Raw genomic sequence first — 23,264 nt, 5'->3', positions numbered from 1 at the left:
TACCAGATGTCCTCAATTTTAAGGTACAGCTCCTAATTTCTGTCCCCAGCTGCAGCTTATTCCTAGTAATCTGGCTTTCTGCCAAAGCAACTACCCTTGGGAAGAGGGAGGAGCAGAACAGAGAGGAGCTTTCCTTGCAGGGGCCATGTGGTTATTCTGAACTCTGGGGTGGGTGAAAATCTCATCCTGTCCCTATTCACCGGTATTCATTCTGATGTTACAACCCTCTAAGTTGAATAAATCTTCACACATTTGAAGTTTGTCAGTATCAGTGTATCTGATCTAAAATAATCTGCAGCTAGTTGCACAAACCATCTAACATATATTTCAATTATGGCTTCTTGAATGGTACACAAATTTGTGTGTGTGTGTGTGTGTGTGTGTGTGTATTTATATATATATATATATATATATATATATATATATATATAAGCAATATTTATATATACACACAAACATGATGACTAGTCACTCATATGTGGGTATAATATAGATTTATTTATATACATAAACATATATCAGTGACTATATATAGTCATTCATATATATGTGTATATATCTCAGAGTGACTCCATATTGTCTAAACCAGTGCTTCTCAAACTTTTTAATCTCAAGACCACTTTATAGTCTTAAAAATTATTAAGCACATTCACTTCCAAAGAGATTTTGTTTAGATGGGTTATATCTATCAATATTCACCATACTGGAAATTAAAATTTAGTATTATCATGAAAATAATTTTGATCCTGGGTCATATTTTAAAAACAGATGGTCTGGCTCCGCTCCCTCACTTTCATGAACTACTATTCCTTTCTTTTCATTATATATCAATGACTGCTGTGTATAAAGAAGAGAATATAATTATTGATGTGCTATATGCAGAAAGTGTTAGCTCTGAGTCAAAGCTTCGGCAATATGGTACTAAACATCTTATTCTTCCCTTGTACCTTCACAATCACAATCATGCATTTAAGAACTGCTGTACAGAGGTAGCTAGATGATGAAGTGGATAGAGACTACCCCTGAATTCAGGAGGACCTAAATTCAAATCTGGCCTCAGACATTTAACACTTACTAGCTGTGTGACTCTGAGCAAGTCACTTAACTCCAATTGCCTCAAAAAACAAAGCAAAACAAAATCCTATACAGAAGACATATGGAAAAAGGACGGAGCACAATGTAATTCTGGAAACTTGTAAAGCTGCTAAGTTGTTTTAGCGCTGTACACTAAAAATAAACTGAAATAGAGGTTTACTACATGAAAATTATCAAAGAAATTTATTGTTATTAGTAAATAATTACTTAATTATGTGCTACAGGTCAGCTGTATTTAGCAAACACTTTGGCAAAGTGAAAAGTATAAAAGGTTTCCAAAACTGAGCTTCTCTCAAAGGTTATAAAGTAAGTTTACTTTCTGCACAAAGAGTAATAAAAAGGTGGTTGGTGGCAGTGAAACTGTATAATCTTTAAATGGTTACATCCCTAAGGGATCGTATTTAAGGAGGTTCTATACCTAACACTAATCTTGGCAAGCCAAATTACCTAATAATCACAGTTCTTTCAAACCTTATAAGAAGTTGCTTCATCAATTTAAGTCAGTACTGTACAGGAGCTCAGTTTGAGGAGAGCTGACATTATTTTAGTGCTAATTACCTGGAGCAGACATTTGTAATCCTGAAGTTGACAACTAAACAAACACTATTCTCAAAGTTTACCTAATAGTTGAAAAAAGATCTATCAATAATTTGGTCCTACCAAACACTAGCCTTATCAAGCAACAATTAAATAGTAATCAAGGTTAACAAGTAAAATTACCTAATGCCATCACTAAGGATCCAAATAAATGTCACATCAATGCCTTAATACAAGAAGCTGGCCTAGTGCCAAATCAGCACCAAGGATCTTGGTCCAAACTACTATTTAACGTGTCTTGATCAACCGTTTAGATTTCAGGAAGAAATTGAGCATCAGGGTAAAAGATGGTGGGAAAGAATGTGCAGGTCTTTTCTGCAGTGATTCTAAGGCTCTACCTGTGCTTCCACCCAGAGGGTCCAACTTAGCAACTTAGACTGTCTCAATCTTTCTTTAAATTCTCTAACCAAGAATACTTAAGAGCTAGGCCACATTCATAGACTAAAAAAGAGTTGGATTATGGTTTCTTGGGATAAAATAGTGGAATACTACTAATTCTTTGTGATTTGAAACTCAGTATAACACTGGATTCCAAATCAAAGCTCAAAAAAATTTCTAAGCCATCAATAAACAGTTCTGCAATAACATCCTATAACTAGAGTCTAATCAAGTGCTTCTATTCAAAATAAAAAAAATCCAGTCCCCTAGTAGAAAAAGCCAATTTCTTTTCTTTTTTAACAATTGATCAACATTCAGCTGCTCCTTTTATTTCTTTTATTCTTTTTTAAATTTCTTCTTCCAATGTAAGATTGTATTCTAAGATATGGAGAAGGGGTTACTACTAGGATAATAAAAGTGGGAGCATTTTTTATATGTCTTAAGATAATTTCCTTCTATTATATCATTTTGATTTTATATAACATGAATTAAACTGGTTCAATATTATCTACATAGTTCTAAAGAAACCTCACTGTCATGATATTTATTAACAGAGCAAATTCTGAATACAGGAGATATATAATCCTCTGAAGATTACTCCCATTTTTCTAAACGTTTTTTTAAAAATCAGAGAAAATCTCTTTTGAAGAACACAAAGTGTTAGGCTTTGGACAAAAGAAGGAAAAAAGTAATCATTACAAATTCTACTATGTATGTGGCAGGCTGAATTTTAATCCATTTAAATCAGAACATGTGAGATCTGATTATCTGACTTCATTGCGGGATTTGGGGGTAACTTTTTGTCTAAGAGCTCATGGTTACAAAACATATTTTTCATTAAAAAACTCATTTTCAAAATATACCTATACAGAATAGAAAACCATCTCAGACAGAAGAGAATTTGCATATACATGCTCACTGGGATTCTGAGAAAAATTAAAAATCAAGGTATTATCAAAATTTCTCAGTAACATTATTCCTTGAGAATATAAACCTTCAGAGGCCAGTAGGAAAGACCATGAACATTCTTTATGCCACTGTAAATTTCCATAAAATTATACATGACAGACAATATATTTTTATGTTGTTAGCAATCCTGAATCTTTACCTACAAGGATGTAAGAATCTCAGCAGATTTTAAAATCAACACATCTCACTATTATTAATGAAAAAAATAATACACAAAGAAGACCAGTTTCACTGGCAAACTTCTGACAAATCATTGATGGACATAGGCATCATAGCTCACTCCCAATAACACACTGCTACTGCTAGGCCACAGAAAGAATGCTGAGTACCTTCTTTTCAAGATAGGATTTTGATAACAAGTCAAATTTTTGATGAAACAAAGAGAAAAACTAATGAATGAAATGCAAACAAATCTCAAACATCCTTATAGTTCACACGGAATAGCTACATCTGTTCTGCTATAAAACTTTTTTTGGTGATGAAACCAAAATCTGTATTTAAAATGTTTCTCTAGAAGCTAATCTTTAAAATCCATCTGTTATTATTTAAATTGAATAACCAAATGTTCATTATACTAGCAATACTTAAAGAAAGCCATTATGCTTAAAAGAATAAAATATGAATGTTAATAGCATATTAAGTACATAAAAACAGAATTCACTCTAGAGGGATCCTCAGAGTCACTCCCAACATAACATCAAGCAAAGCGCACCAAAGGATTTATCAATATTGTAATGTGATTTTGTTCCTTTACTTCTCCTAAAATTTTTCTCCAAAATGAGATGTCTTTGGGGTATCTGTGGGGTCACTCCAAGAAGTTCTCCTGACTAATCCAACTGGCTTCACAGACCATGTGTCACAGCTGTTGATTAGTGAAGAAGGATTTTGTCTCCCTGCAGACAGGATTTACACAGAGTGGACAGCTTAGAGTTAACTGCTTGGAGCACATTTCATTTGATTTGATATGTGAATGAACCAAATCAGCCAGTGCCTGAAAAACAGATGATAAGAAACAAAGATTAGCTAAAACTAAAAAAAATATATTTCATATTCAGTTTATTTTTCCTTTTGAGTTAGCCCTGATCATCATCAGACTATTTTTGGGTTGAGATTTTCTTTTAAAGTTCATTCATAAATCCTATCAACTAAAAACAATAAAGCTTTCTTTTTCTGGGAAACTTCAGCTTAAAGAAGGTTAAGACAAGGATTTTTGGAAATGAAATACTCTCACCAATACCCCAAAATAATTGCTTTTTTGGAAAGTAGATTTTAAATTAACCTTATATGCACAGAGGCACAAATAGGAAAACTGGGGGATAAAAGGGGAAAAACGTAAATATAGGGAATTTGATTTCTATTTTTTTAATAATTAATTGGAACTCAAAATGTTTTAATATGTGAGGAAACCAATATTCTGTTCCAGTTTCTCAGAGGACTGTTCTCCTATATGTTCTACTAAGACAGCAGCAATACAGTGCATACCTTAGAGAACAATGGATTTCCATTAAGAGATTCTGCTCTTCTGATGTTTTCAACTCCACACTGAATCACATGAGAAGGAAAAAAAAACAACAAACATACACATTTTTATTTCTTATAGCTTTTTTTTTTTTAAAGATCTGCTATAACCCCAAACAAGCAAACAAACAAAACCACAACCCACAGTATTGGTTCAAAAGTGTCTACAGGCAGCTATTAATTGAAAATATTGGACCTGAGCTATAAGTTATTATAGCTGTTATTATAAATGCCTGTTCTATTTCTACATGCGATTCTTATCTCTCCCAAGTATTATATGTTTCTAATCCATTTTAAGTTATCCTTAGAATGTAACTCTTCATTTAAATTTGTGCTTCATTCTTTTTCCTCTAGAAAAAAATTACAAAGCAGACTAACACAATTCCAACAGCATCTCACTAGTTGCATGGCATTCTCTATGTCTAATTCATCCCTTACATGAAATACATATTTAGCATGACAGGTTTCATTAAAATATTTATTTCATTCAAGTCCATTTGATTTGCAACTTTATAGAAATAATTACTGGAGCAGCTAAATGACAAAATAGTTAGAGCACCAGCTCTAGAATCAGGAGAACCTGAGTTCAAATTCAGGCTCAAACACTTAATACTTAATTAGTTGTGTGAATTTGGGCAAATAACTTAATCCCAATTGCCTCAACAGCAACAACAAAAAGAAATAAATAAAAGAAATCACTTACTGTAGCCTCTTCTCCAACTTATAGGTGAGTTTAAATTACATGTATTTAGGGTTTGTTTTGTTTTTGTTTTTCTTAACAAGAGATGAAATATTCAAGTGCATAAAATTATATCATGAACAATAAGGAATAGGGAAAAGATTTGAGATTTCAGTGGCACAGGAAATGCTATGTGAAGAATATGCAGCTTAATGCCTTCTCTGAAATTTGAAGTCTTAGGGTAGAAGTGGGGAAGCTTTTTTCTGCCAAAAGCTATTTGAATATTCATAACATCATTCGCCAGCCATACAAAATTATCAATTTATAGAACTTAAGCAATGGGAGGCTGTTGTACTCAGTTTTTAGCTCATTCATCACTTGCGGTTGCCCTAGAAAATGATTTCACAGGCCACATATGGCCCATGGACTGGACATTCCCCAACTCTATCTTAAAGAACTGCATAAAGTATTCTGAGAGGTAAAGTGACTAGCCCAGGTAAACATAAGACCTGAACCCAGGCCTTCTTGCTTTTGAGGTTGATTGTCTAGCCATTATACCTCTCCATCTCTAGTCAATTCTGTAACAGGCCTGCAAGCCAATCATTTTTCCCCCTGAGCCATATATGAGGATATAGTATAATTGAAAAAGAAGAAATGTTACTAAAGGAACAGAAAGGATTTTGAAATATTCACAAGTCAGAAAAAAAAAAAAACTATTGTAGTTTCCATTTTGGTTTCAAATGATAACTAACCTGCTTCCCTTTTTCCAAAAAAATGTGTGCTTCATATTGTAATATGCAAAAAGCACCCTGGAGAGTGACTTCTCATAGCCAATATAGAGTCTAATTTTCAGTAATGATAGGCTATGGTTCCCAGGATGTATCTCATAATATTTCATATTAATTTCAGATTGCCTATTTCTACATCACAATAAAAAAAAAAAAAAAGCACAGTGCTCTTTTGGCTAAACTATCATAAAACTGAGTATCACCAATATAGACTGAAGTATTTTTCCCTCTAAAGTATCAGAATAAAAAAGCAAATTTATTAATTAGATAGTTTTTTTCCTTTTTCTTTTTTTTTTTTTTTTTTTTTTTTTTTGGCTGAGGCAATTAGAGTTAAGTGACTTGCTCAGGGTCCCACAGCTAGGAAGTGTTAAAAATGTCTGAGGCCACATTTGAATTCAGGCTCTCCTGACTTTAGGGCTGATGCTCTATCCACTGTACCATCTAGCTACCCCTGGATAGTTTTTCCAGAGCTATACTTAATATAATTCAAAGTTGAGTGAGTTTTCTACGTATATATTGTGTAATAAAGGTACTTAAATCATATTTGATAAATCTGGTAGATCTAGCCTCAAAACAACAGTACAATGACTTCTGTTTATTTGGAAATTGAATACCCAAATCTAGGATTTAGTAAAATTGTACAATAGTAAAAGATCTAGGCCACATGAATCTCTTCTTCTTCACATTAATTAGCTCTACCATAAGTAGATTGGAAAGTGGGATGAAGGGGAAATTGCTAAAACTAAAATCAGTCAATGAGATAGTCCTCAATTTAGAGAAAGATTGTGTTCTTAAAAGTTCACTTTTCAATTGCTTGAAACTGAGAACACATATCATCATATAAACAATGTTATAAATGGTGGTGAGATAGTTTCTTTGTTCTTTTTTATGTACTGACTTATTAGTCAATTGTCCCTGATGTGATCAATCTGATTGCTGAAATTATAAATACCAACGTAAGATGGTTGTGAACTCAAGTATGGAAAAAAAATTTCCCTAACAAACTCTTGGTATAAACTGAATTAATAGCAGTGGGACAAGGATAATATGGTAAAACATATGAAAAAGCTTCTAGAGACCTCATTTTTAGCTAATTACAACCTTCCTACAAAGCTTTCTAACAGAGATGGTGACAAATCATCCTAGCACTCTTTAGAATATTCTGTCCCACAACATCATAACAGAAGCTGGATTCCCATAGGGAATTCCTTGAGAGTAAGAAATATTATCTGAACTACCGTGTTTCCTTCTCACTGTATGAATGGCTCATGGCCACAGTGGTAGAAGGACTATGTGTTCCCATTAGGATATTCCCCTCTCTCCATAAACGCAGAATGCATTTTCCCATAGGCTAAATGTTATAAATGGTGGTTAGGTTTCCCCAACTAGCCCACAAAAGCTTATTTAACCCATAACATAGCTAAACTATAGTTTTTCTCCATAGTGAATGACAATTCACATACATCTTACATTACGAGATGCTAACGATGGTATTTATTATTTCAATAATCAGATTGATCACAACATAGTGGCAAATAGCTAATTAAGTCAGTACATAAAAGAGGTCAAAAAAATTACTAAAGACAAGATTCTGTGTTTATTCTTATCCTTATAAAAAGCCATATGGAATTTGAAAAGCCAAATGCCTTGTAACACATAATAGAAAAATAAATTTTTATAAAAGTCCCAAATTAAATGACAGCATCAAGGAAGAAAAGGAATTATAGCACAATAAAACCCAACTAATTCAGATGAATGGAAAGATGCCTGACAGGATTAATGAAAAGTCTGAAGAACTGACTTTTTAAAAACAGTACAGTTTTCATAAAGTATAATAATTATTCAAACTAAAATAAAAGGTGTTGTCTAACAGTGATCATCAGGCCACTTGATTTAATGAATAAGATTGTTTTTCATTTGCTAATATGATTCCAAATTATATTTTAAAGTATTAATTATTTCCCTCTTCAATATTTTTACACTATGAAATTATTATATGAAGAAAGGACTCCATGAAGAAAGGAAGTGGGGCAACTAGATGGCGCAGAGGATAGAGCATCACCCATGGAGTCAGAGGCTTTGAATTCAAATTCAGGCTCAGATACTTAACACTTACCAGCTATGTGATCCTGGGCACCAACTCACTTAACCCCAATGCCCCCCCCCACACACACACACAAACTAAAAACAACAACAACAAAAAAGAATGGGGGTAGATAACTCAATTCCAGTCAAAGTTACTACAAATTCCAAATTAGTGGTATTCTGATTGAGTCACAGAATCATATGACCTTAGATTTTGAAGGAGCCTCTGCAGATCATTAGAGCTCATCCAGTTTGACAGTCTCCAACTTAATCATGGGTAGTTTTTTGTGGGCTAATGGTAGGTAAGTGCAACTAGGTAGTTCAGTGGATAGAGTAAAGGACCTGGAGTTGGTATGTCTCATCTTCCTGAGTTCAAATCTGGACTCAGACATTTACTAGCTGTGTGACCCTCCCAATAGCGATTTGCCTCAGTTTCCTCATTTGTAAAATGAGCTCGGCAAGTAAACAGCAAACCATTCCAGTATCTCTGCCAAGAAAATTCCTAATGGGGCCACAAAGATATAGACATGACTGAAAACAACTGAACAATAACAAAATAAACCATGAATTCCCTCTAAAATGTCACGAATTAGAGGTCAGAGCATGTCTGCCTGAATACCTTCCAGAAAGGAAAACTCCCAGCAGATTCTAGTTCTGCCTTCTAGGAATCAAGAAAAATAAGTTCACTATATCTTCTATATAAAAATCATTCAAGCCTCTGAGGATAGTAATCTTTTTTTATATGAATGAATGCATAATCACACTTAGAAAATCAGAAATAAAGAAACACTCAGCAATATTTTTAATGATTAAAGTTAAAAGGAAACTTACCTCATTTGCTAATTTTTGAGAGTACTCAATATCTAGTTCATATAAGGTTTCAATATGATCACTGGTAAATGCTATTGGAACTAAAAGGATATTCTTTCTGCCCCTCGCACAAAGTCCTTTGATGGTTTCATCAGTCTGTGGACCCAACCACGGCATTGGACCAACCTATGAAAATAAAATATTAGTGACAACATAAATACACTCTGATATGACTTATAATAAAAGAATTGTTTATTTTGAAATCTGAGTATGTACCATGAAGACACAAATGGAGGCCCTGAAGACAAGGAAGAAGAAAGTGAAAATTAGGAATTGTTGAAATAAAAATCATAGGATTCAGTTAATTTGAAGACTTTGTTTTGTTTTTATATGAAAATTTAATTCAACAAGCTTTTATTAAATGCCCCTATTTAACCCTCATACTATCCAAGGCATTACAATAAATGTTAGGAATATGTTATATGGGAGTTATCCTTGATTCTCCCTCCATTCCCCACCATTGCTGAATGCTTTCTCTTATCATCTCCACCTCTGAAAATTCTTATCTTCCTCCAAAATTTAGCTCAAGGATGACCTCCTTCCTAGAAACATTCATCCCATACAGTGAAAGCCCATACAATGGTAATCAGAGCACTTTGGTTCACATCCCACATCTGATGCTTCTGATTTGTGTGAAGCAACAAGAGGACATGAATGAGCATTTATTATGTTATGGTTATGTCCCAGGCTCTATGCTTATAAGGGCTTGTGCACTCCTCTGATCCTCACAGCAACTCTGCCAAGTACATGTAGTTATCATCCCCATTTATAGAGGTAGAGAAGGTAAGGGACTTATCCAAATTTGGACAGCCTGAAAGTATCTGAGGCCACATTTGGCATCTGGTCTCACTGACCCTAGGTCCATTGTTCTGTGCATGGGGAAGCCACCACAGATTAAAGAGCTCTGAGGGCTCTTTCACTCCAAGTCTAGGATCCTATGCTCCCTCAACTAGAACCTGAGTTTTTGGAGAACAACCACTATCTCACTTTCTATTTGTATCTGCAACACCTGGATTGGTGTTTGGCCCATAGTAAGTACTTAATCTATGCCTTTCCATTTACTCATTCATTCATTTTCCCTCAAATTACATTTATTTCCTTCATACATCCTATTCTGCCAATAAAATACAAGCTCCCTGAAGGTAGACAATTTTTTTCCTAAGAATCCTTGCACAGTATCTTTCCTCTAAGAAGTATATAATTTGTTGAATCAAATTTTTCTTACAAAAATATATATCTTTAAATCAACAATCATGTTATTTTTAAATCACTTTCTTTTTTTCCTCTCTTTTACTTGGCTCAACAGTTATTTGTGTTTCCACGGTGAATATCCAGACTTCAAAATGAGCAAGCCTATGCAAGTGCTGATATATGTGTCATGGTCAATATTTTTAGCACTTAATTAGAGAACTGATTTTCTCTAAAGGCTGATGAACTAAAAAGGTGAAAAAAACTATAGAAGATTACACTACTAATTTACTAGATTCTGACACATACCTTAGACTGCCAGACAAGTCTATAAGGGTTGGAATATCCCAGCTTCTCCATTACTCTTTGGACAGTAGCTCCTACCTCTTGAGGATAAGGATCGCCTCGATTGACTACCTATGGTCAAGAAAGATTATGCTCTTAGGCTCCAATCATATGAAGAACAATCAAGCAATCTGCTCATGGGTAACCTCCAAAGTACAATTAAGGAAAGACTGGATCTGGTGTCTTCCCTCTAAGATTACATAAATATTGTAATAATCAAGATTTGACTATTATCAGAATTATTACCAAATGCAATTGTAGTACATCCAAAATAAATTCTATAAAAAAGAAGGATAAAAAGAGTCAATTTGGTGTAGAAGTATGTGAATATCCATCAAATATCTTCTGGAATCATGTGATACAAGAAAGGACTGGAAAGAAGAGAAGTGAGAGATATTAAATGAGAATTAAGGTACTAATTTATTTATCATAGCACAGAAAACAGCTTAGAGCTGATAGGAAAAAAGATGAATAAAAGAAATTGCAATACAAAAAGGATTAGATTATAAATTTAAGATTATACTTTAAACCTTTAGAGACAAGGCATTCAAGAAATTGGCTGGCTGACAAAGAAAATTGTTAAATACCTTAGGAAATGTTCAATTCAGGTTTTCTTTTAACTGCTTCAGTGACGATTTCATACCAACAAACCATTTTATAAAGTTTAGAAATATCAACCCAGAATGCCACAGGAAGCATACAAATAGGTTAGTTAATAAGAGATCACTAAGCTGACAATTTCCTTTTTCATTCTCTCTCCTTAGGATTGTTGTATCCAATCACTCTACTGTCCTTTCTTTACTATTTCACCAGATTTTCAGGTTTTACTTCCATTAACTTGCTTTCCCCAGCCAGAAAATTTCCCTGTCCCCCATAAGCTCAAGCCCTTAAGGAACCAGAAGGAAAGAAAAGGGAAGACCTAATATTATTCAGTTTTTTAAAAAACAAAAACAAAACTCTGAATTGAAGATATAGCATTATGGATAGGGGAAAAAAAGGGGTTAAGAACCTATGGCCCATGGTAGAAGTTTAAATTCAGGGCTTTTGTTCTCTACCTTCACTCTCCACCTCCAAAAAAATCAAAATGAGCTACTAATCTTGTTGTTAATTACTGAGTAAATGGACTTTGATATGAGAAAAAGACAGTGGTCCCACTTGCCCTCCCTGACAGAGCTAGGCTCCTCACTGATGACCAGCAGGTGGCAGTAAAAACCCACAAAAAGTCACCCCAAACTTCCCTGTGCCCGGGGCCCCGTATCAAATCTAGTAACAGTAACTAGAATATAGTCACAAGATGGAGGGGCTTATACTTTTGAAAGAGAAAGCATGCCATCTTAGAAGTTCAACTGGTCACACTTTCAGGACAGAATGCTTTTGAGCAATTCTAAGTGAAATGGACTGCAACAGATTCTTCTCCTTCACTGTTTACAGCAAGTATTTTTCTTTTTTGAATCCATTTATCATAGCTGCTGTAATGTCATATGAACCATGCTACCAACAGGTCAAGAAGCCAAGTAAAATGCCTCTTTTCCTTCCAGTACCTAATACATAAGACTGTTCATCTAACATTATTTAAAAAGATGAATTACAGGCAATTTTTCCTTTGTTTAAGAATCAAATATAAAAATTTGCTGAAAAGTAAAATAGGCACTGAAAAAAGATATGTAGTACATACCAACAGATTCCTAAAAATCCATCATACCAATAAAATTCTTGTCAGTCCATAAAAATACATTCCAGCCATTTCCACTCACCAAAGTGATAGTAATGATTCTTTCCAAAGCTAGACGCATTCAAGATGCACAGATATGGAACTGACCTTAGAGAACATCTAATCTAACCCCTTCATTCTACAAAGAAGGAAACCAAGTTCTAGAAAAATAAAGTTTCTTGCCCAAGATCATACATTTAGTTAATGGCAGAAAACAGAAGGCTTCTAATTCCCAATCTCATGTTTTTTCTCCTATGCCTCTGTCAATCACTGTTTCAAGAAAAATGATGCTAGAGTCAGAACCCTATCTTTACCTACAATTAGCTGAGACAACAAAGTAGAGTGGGGGGAACACTGGGTTAGGAATCAGAACCCTGACCCTGCCTTCCACTGCCTGTGGAACCTCAGGCAAGCCTCCATTTTCTCATCTGCAAAAATAGGAGGAAGCTGAGTGAGGTGACCTCTGAAGCTCCTTCTACCTCTAAATCTACGATTTACCTGCTAAGAATGAATTCTTATTCGAAGCTCTTGCTTGCCAAGTCTCCTGCCCATTTATCATTATCATTTTTTGAAATTCAACCTAACATCATTAAGGTCAAAGAGCATGTTAATGTGCATTATGCTTTAAAGGATCTGCAGTGTAGTTTCTTTTCTTCCTTTAAGGAGAAAGTGGTAGATGATATGTGACATTCCCAAGTAAGACGTAAAAAAGCAAAACATGGAGGAGCACAAAGAAAATTGGTTATATTTTATCACCAGTCACATATGTGAAATAGTGGAATTTGTGTTGGCTAATCTCTGTGTCAAGTCTTCTTTCTAAAAATGTGGCTTTATATGTCTAATGTATATTGGCTTACTTGCTGTCTGGGAGCGGGAGGGGGAAAGAGGGAGAAAAAATTTGGAATACTAGGTTTTGCAAGGGTGACTGCTGAAAACTATCTGCATATCTTTTGAAAATAAAAAGCTATTTTTTTTTTAAAATGTGGCCTTAACTACATGAAATATGCTTGTCAAAAATATTTTTAGTGTCTGACTACCTTAATTATTCCATCTGACAAAGAGTTCAAAGTCCAACCCAGAACACATGAATATTGAAATCTCTACAATCAGAAGCTTCTGCTTTTTTAAGCAGAAAAGATGTTTTGATAAGCAAAGAATCAACACATATGTGATAAAAATTGTAAGAAAGAGGCAACTTTAAAAGAAAAAGAGTGCTAATGATTTTGTGAATAACAAATAGCTCCTTCTTAAATAAATCTTCTCAGAGTGAAGCAAAAGTAATCCAAAGATTCAGTTTTAGGCATTCAACTCTGACAAAATCCAGCTGCTGACGGTCTCAGAATTCTCACCTGATGCTTGACTGCCTCTCAACAAAAGGTCAAAGGCAATGGAATTTGTCCCTTTTTTTCTGGGCTCCTTGATCTATGCTTCTAATTTTCAAAGTATGGTGTTTTTATTATATATGAATACATATTAAGAATATACCTAGTCATGGATGATGTACACTGACCAATCTGGTTACTGACACTGAGGAAAAATAGTATTTAGCTGTGACAGATAAGAATGTTTTGGATATTATTCTTTACCCATAAACATAGAAACTATTAAGGATAAATTAATTTTATAAGTTAATAAAATGGAGGCAATAATTACTGAACACAAAAAGGAGAAAATATTAAGTATAATTTTTTCCTTGATTTTACAAAATATATTTTGTTATAACTTACAGACATTGGCAGTGAGTGTGCGGAGAAAAGAATGACCACTTCTCCTCTCTTCTCTGGTGGAAACAGGTCCAATTCTTTTTGTATGTGGTCTACAAAACACTGTGTAAATATAAAGAAAAAAAAAAAGAAAGGCATATAAAAGCCAAAAGCAAAGGAAACAAACTTTGGAAATAACTAAGATACCAAAATGTTCTTAAGGCAATATTAAAACAAAAACAAAAAAAATTTGGGTTTTTTTATTTTTTGACAGTCAAAGGTAAGTCTTTCCTCCTTTAGTTCATCATCAAAACAGATAACAAGGGTTTTAGGGGCCTGGGGAATTTGATGGGAAACTTCTAAAGCTCACTAATGGCTCACTGAAAATGTACGTTCTGTGTCTGCTTCCCCTCGGGAGGCACAGGGCACGCTTCCAGATGGAGAGGAAACACATATGGGGAAGAGAAGTTGTTTTAAGATCTCTCATTTGCTCAGTTAGCAGGAAAACAGCTTACCAGGTCTTTCTAAAACTTCCTTTGTTTGGCTTTCAGGCCCATCACATTAAACTAAAATACATTAGATGGAAATAAGAGTAGGAAAAAGTCAGAAAATGCTGTTCTATTTTTATGGCATCTTTCAAGACAAAGTCAGTCTCCTAATAAGAAGTTGGTGTCAATCCCAGCACAATCATCAGAAGAAAACAATGCATAGAAATCTGCCAAATTATACATAGTCATAAAACAGGATTAGAAGCAAAACATCAACCTTCCGACTTCAAGTCCTCAATTGTGTTCATCAATTCCAATTTTTATTAAGTACAACTTTTTGCTTCACTTTTATCATTTATTTGTGCCATCTTTTAAGTTAGAAGATCAATTTATCAAAACAGAGTATATTTTTGTAATCTATATACCTGTCCCACAAATCAAACTCCTAAAAACATACTGAGATGTGTAGCTGGAAGAGTTAATTTTCTCTTTTCAGTGCTCATTAATTACCTCCTTAAAAAAAATTATCACAAGGCAGGATAGAAAACCACTTTAGTGTTTAGAGCTCAGGCCATCCAGGTAAGCCAAACTTGTAGCCAGAGGGTTGGGGAGAGTGTCCTCTGCAAATTCTGTTTGGAGCCTAGAAGTGAGCTTGATGTGATTGGCTCCAACAGATTAAGCCATATTATTAGTGAAATTAGTAGATATACAATTTTATTTTGTTATTTCTGGGTAAAACCAATTTGGTACATATAAAACTAGAAAACAGGTTTTGATTTTTTCTGGCTTTTGTTATCATGAAGTCTTGTGTTTCATTAAGCTTATTGGGTTGTGGTCTATTTTTTCTTTTCTGCTTAATGATCCTTAATACTAAGAATGAAATCTATTACAAATGGGGATTTCAAAACCATCTTTTACACCCTTTATGAATAACAAATAATAAATACAACTTCATCATGGTTTAAGATTGTCTGTGCCATGCTCAAAATCAGAGGAACACTTGTATGATCACCTAAAGATTTCCACTGGCAGCATTTTCTATAAGTAATCCAATTGCACAAAAAAAGAGAAACACCACCTTGAATCTTCAATCACATTGTGGAGTAGGGCAGCAAAATGCCGCTGAAACACCCTTTCATTTTATGAACAGAGACTTCCTCAGTCAAGAGACCTTTCCATCTTTCTTCTTCCCCCCTTTTCAAAGAGCTGAATTTTAATGCAAATCTAATTACTCACTAGATGAGTGCAGGCAGACAGATGCTGTGCAGATCTGTCTGTTGAGCTTTGCTACCACATGTCAGTCTTGACCTGAAACACCCCTACTTGCAAAATCATAAGCCTCTCCAGAGCAAAGGCAAAAGAGATAGTCATGGTTCGGATTCACATTCAAACTAAACACAGAACTCTCTGCACATAGTCAGGAAATCAGATATACAAAACAGTCCCTGTAACTAAAAATCAATTTACCCTTTTTACTTTGCTTCTTAAAATGGTCATCAAGCCCTAGTTTCTAGATATGAAGTGTTATTATATCAACCTATTACATTACCTACAACATGACCTAAAGGAATATTATAGACTCTCTAAGGATCTTAACCCAAATTCACAATGATGCTGAGCACCATCTAGTGGTTATGGATTTTAAATAAGAGGTCTTAGGGAAAAACACACACACACACACACACACACACACACACACACGTGCACATTAAAGACATTCTTCCAAAAGCTAGTGAACTTTCCAATAGACAACAGTTTCCATTTATGGAACAAAGTAAAATACATACTACAGTGTCTGGTAATAATTATAGATAGCATCATATGCAAATAAAGTTGAGCAAATAGGCTAACACAAAAGATTCTAAATAAATCACATTACTGTCAGGTATATAAACTGTAACACAATGGAAACTAATAAATAATTCTCTGTAACTGAATCACCAATACAAATATACTTTATCATAGTATGGGTGCCCTTTAGAAGCAAAATCATTATAATATAATTTTCTTAAGATCTTATATGAGGGCCCAATCATCTTATATACTTTTTTTTTGGCCATGGTATTCAAAAATGTTGAAGATCCACATCAATGAAAATACAATTACGTCACTGAACAAATTAGTTAATGAACATTTAAGTACCTACAATGTGCCCAGTATTGTTAAGCAACAAAGAAAGACAAAATAGAATATTCACTCTAGAGAAGCTTACAATCCAATATAAAAATGAATTTATTTCTGACAATTAAGTTTGTTAAGATAAAAGCCTAAACATTTCATTATTTCTATATATTTTCCTATGTAATAAAACAAAAAACTAAACTAATGGGCAAAAAGTCCAGAACATAACTGGTGGAATTAAAACTCAAAGAGCAGCTTATACAAAGCAAGTAGAGATAAAAACTTTATTAACACCAACAAACAAAGCTACACACAATGGTAGTGATCTTTTATTTTACCTGAATGAAAAGAGGATGGGTAGGCCATCTGTCAATAGTACTCCACTTCATCTTTGGTTTCTTCCCAACTTTATTATAGTATCGATAAATAGCATTTAAGCTACTGCCTAAAACATATAGGCAGGCAATTAATAAATTTTTCATAACAAGAATAAATAACAAGTTTGTGGGGTCAGTAATTATAGCATCTATACAAAAGCTGTGTAATTATAATCATTTAAAAACTTTAAAATGCACATAAATTAAACTTCATAGAAATGAAGATTAATAAAAATGCTCAATTACAATAGACTTTCATCATTTACAATATACTTTCACACTTGTGGTCTCTCCCAGTGAAAAATACCATTGTCCAAGCTTAGTTATTTTCTAAAATAGGGAACATTTTCTGAGAAAGCAAAATGTCATTGGTGAATAGTCAATTTACTAACAGATAGGACATGAGGGGGAAATATCAATCCCTGGAATAAACTAAAACAGTCATCTCTTACACAAGTACCCTAACAAGAAGTTCATATATTTTCTGTGTTGGTATCATATGTCTGTGTTGGAAAACATAAAGCTCCTCCCCAGACCCTCAAATTATAAGGCTCTAACCTTAAAATTATTCTTTCTTAACTTAAGTGAACAGGCAATGGCCAAGAGTTAAACACAGAAGACTGAAGGACTTTGGAATCTCACCTCCAACCCTGACGTGATACTTGTGCTGTGACCTTAAGATGTCTCACACCACCAATCTATTGATTATGCTAAATAAAAGAACTACAAGAAACGGAAAGGCATCCAATTTAAAATGCTAGACATGACAGTGTCATATTTTAATTAAAATTTACTCAGGCTAGACAGCAACCTACAAACAGTGAACTTAATGCAGGAAAGCAGGGTACAATTGAATAGAATTACCTTGTTTAAATTAACAGATCCATTGTCAGGAGCACTATCTCCTGAAATATTATATAGCAGGTATTAACACAAATACACTTCAAATAAAATGTACAGATATGTGTTAGTCTGAGCATAAGGGAATAGCTGCATTAGTTCTTTTAAATCAGCACTATTTAGTGGACTAGATGAACTATGTAAGAAGGTGAAGACATAACTGAAAGGGCTGCTTGAGATCAATACATTAGGAATTAAGACATTATGGTTCTGCCACAACAGTGGACGTTTAAAAGATACCATGGATGAACAACACCCAAGTGGCCTAAGAGAATTAATGCACCCTTCTGAGTACCTCACACCTTAGATGCACAGGCATGTCTCCTGTGATAAATACTATAAAAATTATTGAGTATAAATTAAATTTCTGCACAAACACTAAAAGACCTAGTTATTTAAAGAAAAGTTAGAAAAGGAAATCTTTTATAATTTAAATAACCAGCACCTAAATTCACCTGCTTTATAACTTTGGATTTTTAACATATTAAATTTTCTTAAAGAAATACATATCTTTAGTTTATTGAGGAAATTAAGTATAAATTACTCCCCTATGAGATTTGACCTGTTCACCAATGATATTACATAAGATATTCAGAAAATATATTTAGAAAATTTCCAAGGAAACAAAAATTGAACCCATTTGTTCATTTAACATTTATTTCTGAGGAGTCGGGTATTTTTTAATAAGAATGATTAGTGCTTCAGACAAATAGTTAAAATACAGCAGCAGCTAGACTCTATTTATAATATGACAAAGGGTAAACTTAACAGTTTTTATGTCCAGCAGCAAAGAGCAAAAAATTATCCAACTGACCCCAAGAATGAAGCAAGATGAAAGCTTTCACTATCCATGTGGATGATGGTTATGTAAGAGACAAAACTCACCCACAATTAATGAATTAAGAGACTTCCAAATATGAATCAGTCTCTGTCACCATGGTTACAAGCTTGGAAACAATAACAAACATGGGCATCTTTTCCTTGAAAATAGAAATAACCATGTCTTCTGGCTATTCTGCTAGGTCAAAAATGTTAAGGAAACAATAAAAGTGGGGTTTAATATGCAACTAGAGGAAGTGGCTTAAGGTTCATTACTTACTACTTTATTATAAAACTGTGCTGGAATACTCAGTTACTATTTTCTATTCATTATTTATAATTCTTAGCAGTCCAAGCAATAACTCAAGCAAGAGATGAACAAGAGATTTCAAATGAACTGACCTGAACTCTTGCAATTTAAAGGAGACAGGCTGGATTTTCCATTCAAATCTTAAATGATTTATCCTTGCCTATTAGTACTTTGGCTCACAGGTATGTCATAATATGTTGGCTGGGAAATATTTAGTTTCCCATTTTAAAAGAGATGCCCTCACCTGTGGTAGAGCAGCTGTACTGTGGATACTGTGTAAAAGCAATAGCCCTTTCAAGTCCATCTTCCTCCATCTCTTCAATTGCTTCTTCTGTTAAAGGATGGACATACCGAAATCCAATATAATATTTGTGAGGAGCTATTAAGAAGTACAAAGGAAGAGAAAAGAGAAAAAAATTCACTTTAATAAGATTTTTTCATATTGTTCTGTCCACTGTGCAATTTTCATAGTTAAAAAGAAAGATTAATGTAATTTCTGAGATGCTGAACTTTCTAAGGTATTATAATTTTCTCTGATGCTTATCTAGTTGTTTGTACTTTCTGAGATTAAAGTACAATTGTAATAATAATTCTTTAAATTCAATTTTTCATTTGCTTGCCAAGTATTAGATAGAACATTCAAGCATTCTCTCTTCCTATAAACACAGATCAACTTATATAAACAAACACAAAAATAAAATGTCAAATTCTGAGGGGTCTTTGGTCAATGTCTGCTAATGAATGACTAGGCTCAAGCAAAGAAATGTATACACAAAGTGATCAGGTGGCATGCCACAGATCAGAGTGCCATTGGCACCGGTATCAATAATTGGGACATCTGAAGGGACTGTTCTTGGTGTTCTGTTGCTAACCTCTTTTTATTCTCTCTCCATCATCTCTTTCTTACTATCCCTTTCTGCCCCGTTCTTCCTTATCATTTTCTAATGGAATATAAATAAAGTTTCCTCAGTGCTCATTTTAAGCTTATATGTACAAAATTTCAAGTTATAAACTAAAAAGAAGGCTATTTTTCAAGTGGTTAGGAGGAAAAGTATTTAAAAACAAAACATATCAAATAATTAGATTGCAGTAGTTAGTAATTAGACCTTAGGGAATAATCTTGTCCTGCTTATACAAAAATCTACCAAAAACCTCTTCTAGGCATAAGAATTGCTAGGAAATCGAATTAATCACCAATGGAGTGTGCAGAATGTCATTCTTTATAGATTGCTAAGAGGAATCCATTGCATTGAAGGAAAAGATCATACACAAAACCATTCTGGTGATTCTGGGATGGAAGGACAAATGGAATAAATTACTTCCACAAGACCTGACAAATGGGATGTGTCTGAACTCGGTATAGCAGAGAGAGCCTGAGTTTAAGTCTAAAGCCCTAGTTAGTGACTAACAACAAGATCAGACCCAAGTCACTTATTGTCTATGAATCCAAGCTTTCTTATCTATTAAATGACTAATCACATTTGCACAGCCTATTTCACAAGATAGTTGTAAAGATGAAATGAGGAAATGTAACATGCATTATCACCAACAAATATGAGTTAACATAAGCTACAATAATTTCTTTTAGTCAGAAGCTATAGTGAGCTACTATTCAGCCATACCAGGAAAAACTGCACCATAACATGAAACACAAATGAATGATTGCTCTAATACCATGCAGTTAATGAAGAAAAAGTTAACTGTCCTTTAAAAATAATATTAAGTCTCTATTTTTCAGTTACTCTAGATGATTTGAAATGCTACAGCCTAGAGTTATGTGGGATTTGCTTCCTAATCTGTTTGTGACAATACAACAATAAGTTTGACATTGTAAAGTTGCGGAATGTTGCAGGTCATCACCCTTTTGCTAACATTTTCTTTCCACCGGCATGGCATCTGAAAATAGTAAACCAAATATCTGAGGTCAGGGAGTTCCCCAAATGATGCAGGCTAAGTGAGGTGTGGAAACTGCACTGATAGATAAAGGCAAGAGGGTAACCACATATTGAAGTTAGAGAAAGCCAAATGCCTTGGAAAAAATAGATAATGCTTCCTGAGTCATCAATAAATGAAAACCTATTTTAGAAAAAGTGACTACAAGATGTCCTTGATTGGGTTAGTCTAAGAAACTACAGCAAGTGTTAGCCAAATATAATTGTGGATCTTGAACAATACAGACTGGTTTAATTTTGTGGATGTCACTAAGGAAAATGGAAGAAAATGTTAGAAAATTCACAAATGTTAATGATTGTTACTATAAAATATACCATTAATTAATTAATATAACTTAAGAGCCAAATAAAAATCCAACTTTTAAATTATTTGATCATATCTATGAATAGAAAATGAAAATCAAATAAAGAAACTGGATTTTTTTAATACAATAAAACTATTGATTGATTTAGATTTAAATTAATTTAGATAGTAATTTACAATCATTTAAACAGTATACAATTCTTTGAGTAAAAAACTAGAAGTAGTATAATTTGCTATTTTTATATTTAATATACATAGAATGCAAAATAAACCAAATGTGAAATAGAATCTTTTTCACCAAATTTTCTTCTTTTGCTAATAGTACTTATTATTTGGACTTCTTACTTTTCTCCTATACTTGAATCAGGAGAGCACCCCTGAGGGAAAGCCAAAAGGTGGTATGTGTCAGGAAAATCAAACCCATTTTACCATAACCCCCCCTTAAAGTGACAGAGGCAACCCAGGATCCCAAACCCAACAGTCCTGGAAAAGGAATGCCTACCATATTAGTATCTCTGCTTCAGGCCCAATCCCTGAAATCATCATCTTATTAAGCAATCCCTATGGGGATGAGACTTAGAAACTGCTTCAGCAAGAGCTAATCTCTCTTCCCAAACCCATTTTATTCCTAACTACTACAGATATTGAAGACACAGAAAAGAAAGTCCTTGGCATTGGACAAATGGGTCAAAAACAGGAACAGATATTTTTTGTGAATGGAAATGGCTTTAAAGAAGGTGTACTGTCATCTGCCCTGTTGACAGTGCAACTTAAGAACTACTGGTCATTTCTATCTGACTTGCAGCTTAAACTACATACACATATATGTGTGTGAGTATGTATAAATATGCATATTACACAAAACAAATATATTTGTTATGCCTGTATGTATGTACATACATGCACATGTGTGTATATGTATATGTATATATAATATCTCACTTATAAGAATATGAGCTCCTTAAGAGCAGAAATTGTCTGATTTTTTATTTGTAAATCTGCACTTAGCACAGTGCTTTGCCCATAGTAAGTACTTAAATGCTTTTTCATTCATTCATTCATTGACCCACTAATGATACACACACATTTTATTCCAAATATATGCCCATGTCAAATTGGCCTATCAGTTATAATTGTTTTCCCCAATAATAGGAATATTTATATTTTAAAACATTAGTACCTTTAGCATTCTTCCTATTATATACATCTCTCACCATAAAGAGTTGACATTCAATACTCTGGCTAACAGTGTGTTCTATATACATCAATCGATAAAACTTCATTGAAACCCAGTAAAACTTACCCCAAATTAAACTAAAAACATGAGACTTCAAAATTTCCTGGGAACTTGGAAAATATCACTTTTTAAAATACCTTCTTCACAATTTAATATAAATGACAAAAAGGAAAAAGAAATTAGTTTTGGCAATATTTTCCACAAAGCACTAATTAATTTACCTTATAATCTTGCTGTAAAGGACTTGTAGTCATATGTAAGTAGAGAGAGAATACCATCTTTCCATCTTTTAGAAGAACAGAATCTGAGAGCTGGAAAAATACTCAGTGACTATTTAATCCAACACATAGATGATGTATGCTGATCAACTCATGTTCATATAACCAACAAGACATCTTCCAATTTGGCTTGAAGGCTTCTAAGAAGAGGGAGAATGGCCCCTCCTGCAGAAGACCATTCCACTTTTGGACAGCTCTAATTACTAGGAAGTTTTCCTAACATTTAGCTTAATTAAACATGCATCTCCTACTGTCTAGCCACCACTCACTGTTCTTGCCCTCCAGGATCAAACAGACAAGTCTAATTACCCTTCTTCATGCTAGTCCTTCAAAGAAGGGCCCGAGGCAGCTCTTTAGGACAACTATCATGTCTCCCTTGAGTCTTCTCTGCCCCAGGTAAAACATTCCTACTTCCTTCAACCAATAATCAAAAGTCATTCTTCTGCATAGTCTAATCTATATCTTTCAATCTTCTCCTAGCCACTGTTAGCTCACAGTTCCCTCATCTGTAAAACGGGTAAAATAATAGCATCCACATTCCAGGGCTGTGAG

General features: G+C 33.9%; 1 protein-coding gene across 2 annotated transcripts in view; it reads right to left on the bottom strand.

Annotated features, from left to right (window-relative positions):
- Positions 1–820: 820 nt before the first annotated feature.
- FECH (ferrochelatase) overlaps positions 821–23,264 on the bottom strand; it is a 43,542-nt gene continuing 21,098 nt past the window's right edge. For both annotated transcript variants that reach the window (XM_003759971.4, XM_023496171.2), the window contains exons 5-11: positions 19,186–19,320; positions 16,874–16,980; positions 13,951–14,049; positions 10,477–10,584; positions 8,941–9,105; positions 4,522–4,581; positions 821–4,030 (exon numbers count right to left, since the gene is read on the bottom strand). In XM_003759971.4, coding sequence (XP_003760019.1) covers positions 3,896–4,030; positions 4,522–4,581; positions 8,941–9,105; positions 10,477–10,584; positions 13,951–14,049; positions 16,874–16,980; positions 19,186–19,320 — 809 coding nt within the window. In that variant the 3' untranslated portion in view covers positions 821–3,895. The remainder of the gene's footprint in view (positions 4,031–4,521; positions 4,582–8,940; positions 9,106–10,476; positions 10,585–13,950; positions 14,050–16,873; positions 16,981–19,185; positions 19,321–23,264) is intronic.

This window comes from Sarcophilus harrisii, chromosome 1, assembly GCF_902635505.1.
Source record: "Sarcophilus harrisii chromosome 1, mSarHar1.11, whole genome shotgun sequence".
NCBI classification, from domain to species: domain Eukaryota; kingdom Metazoa; phylum Chordata; class Mammalia; order Dasyuromorphia; family Dasyuridae; genus Sarcophilus; species Sarcophilus harrisii.
The sequence above is the reverse complement of the archived record's forward strand: the minus strand, read 5'-3'. Positions and strand labels throughout refer to the sequence as shown.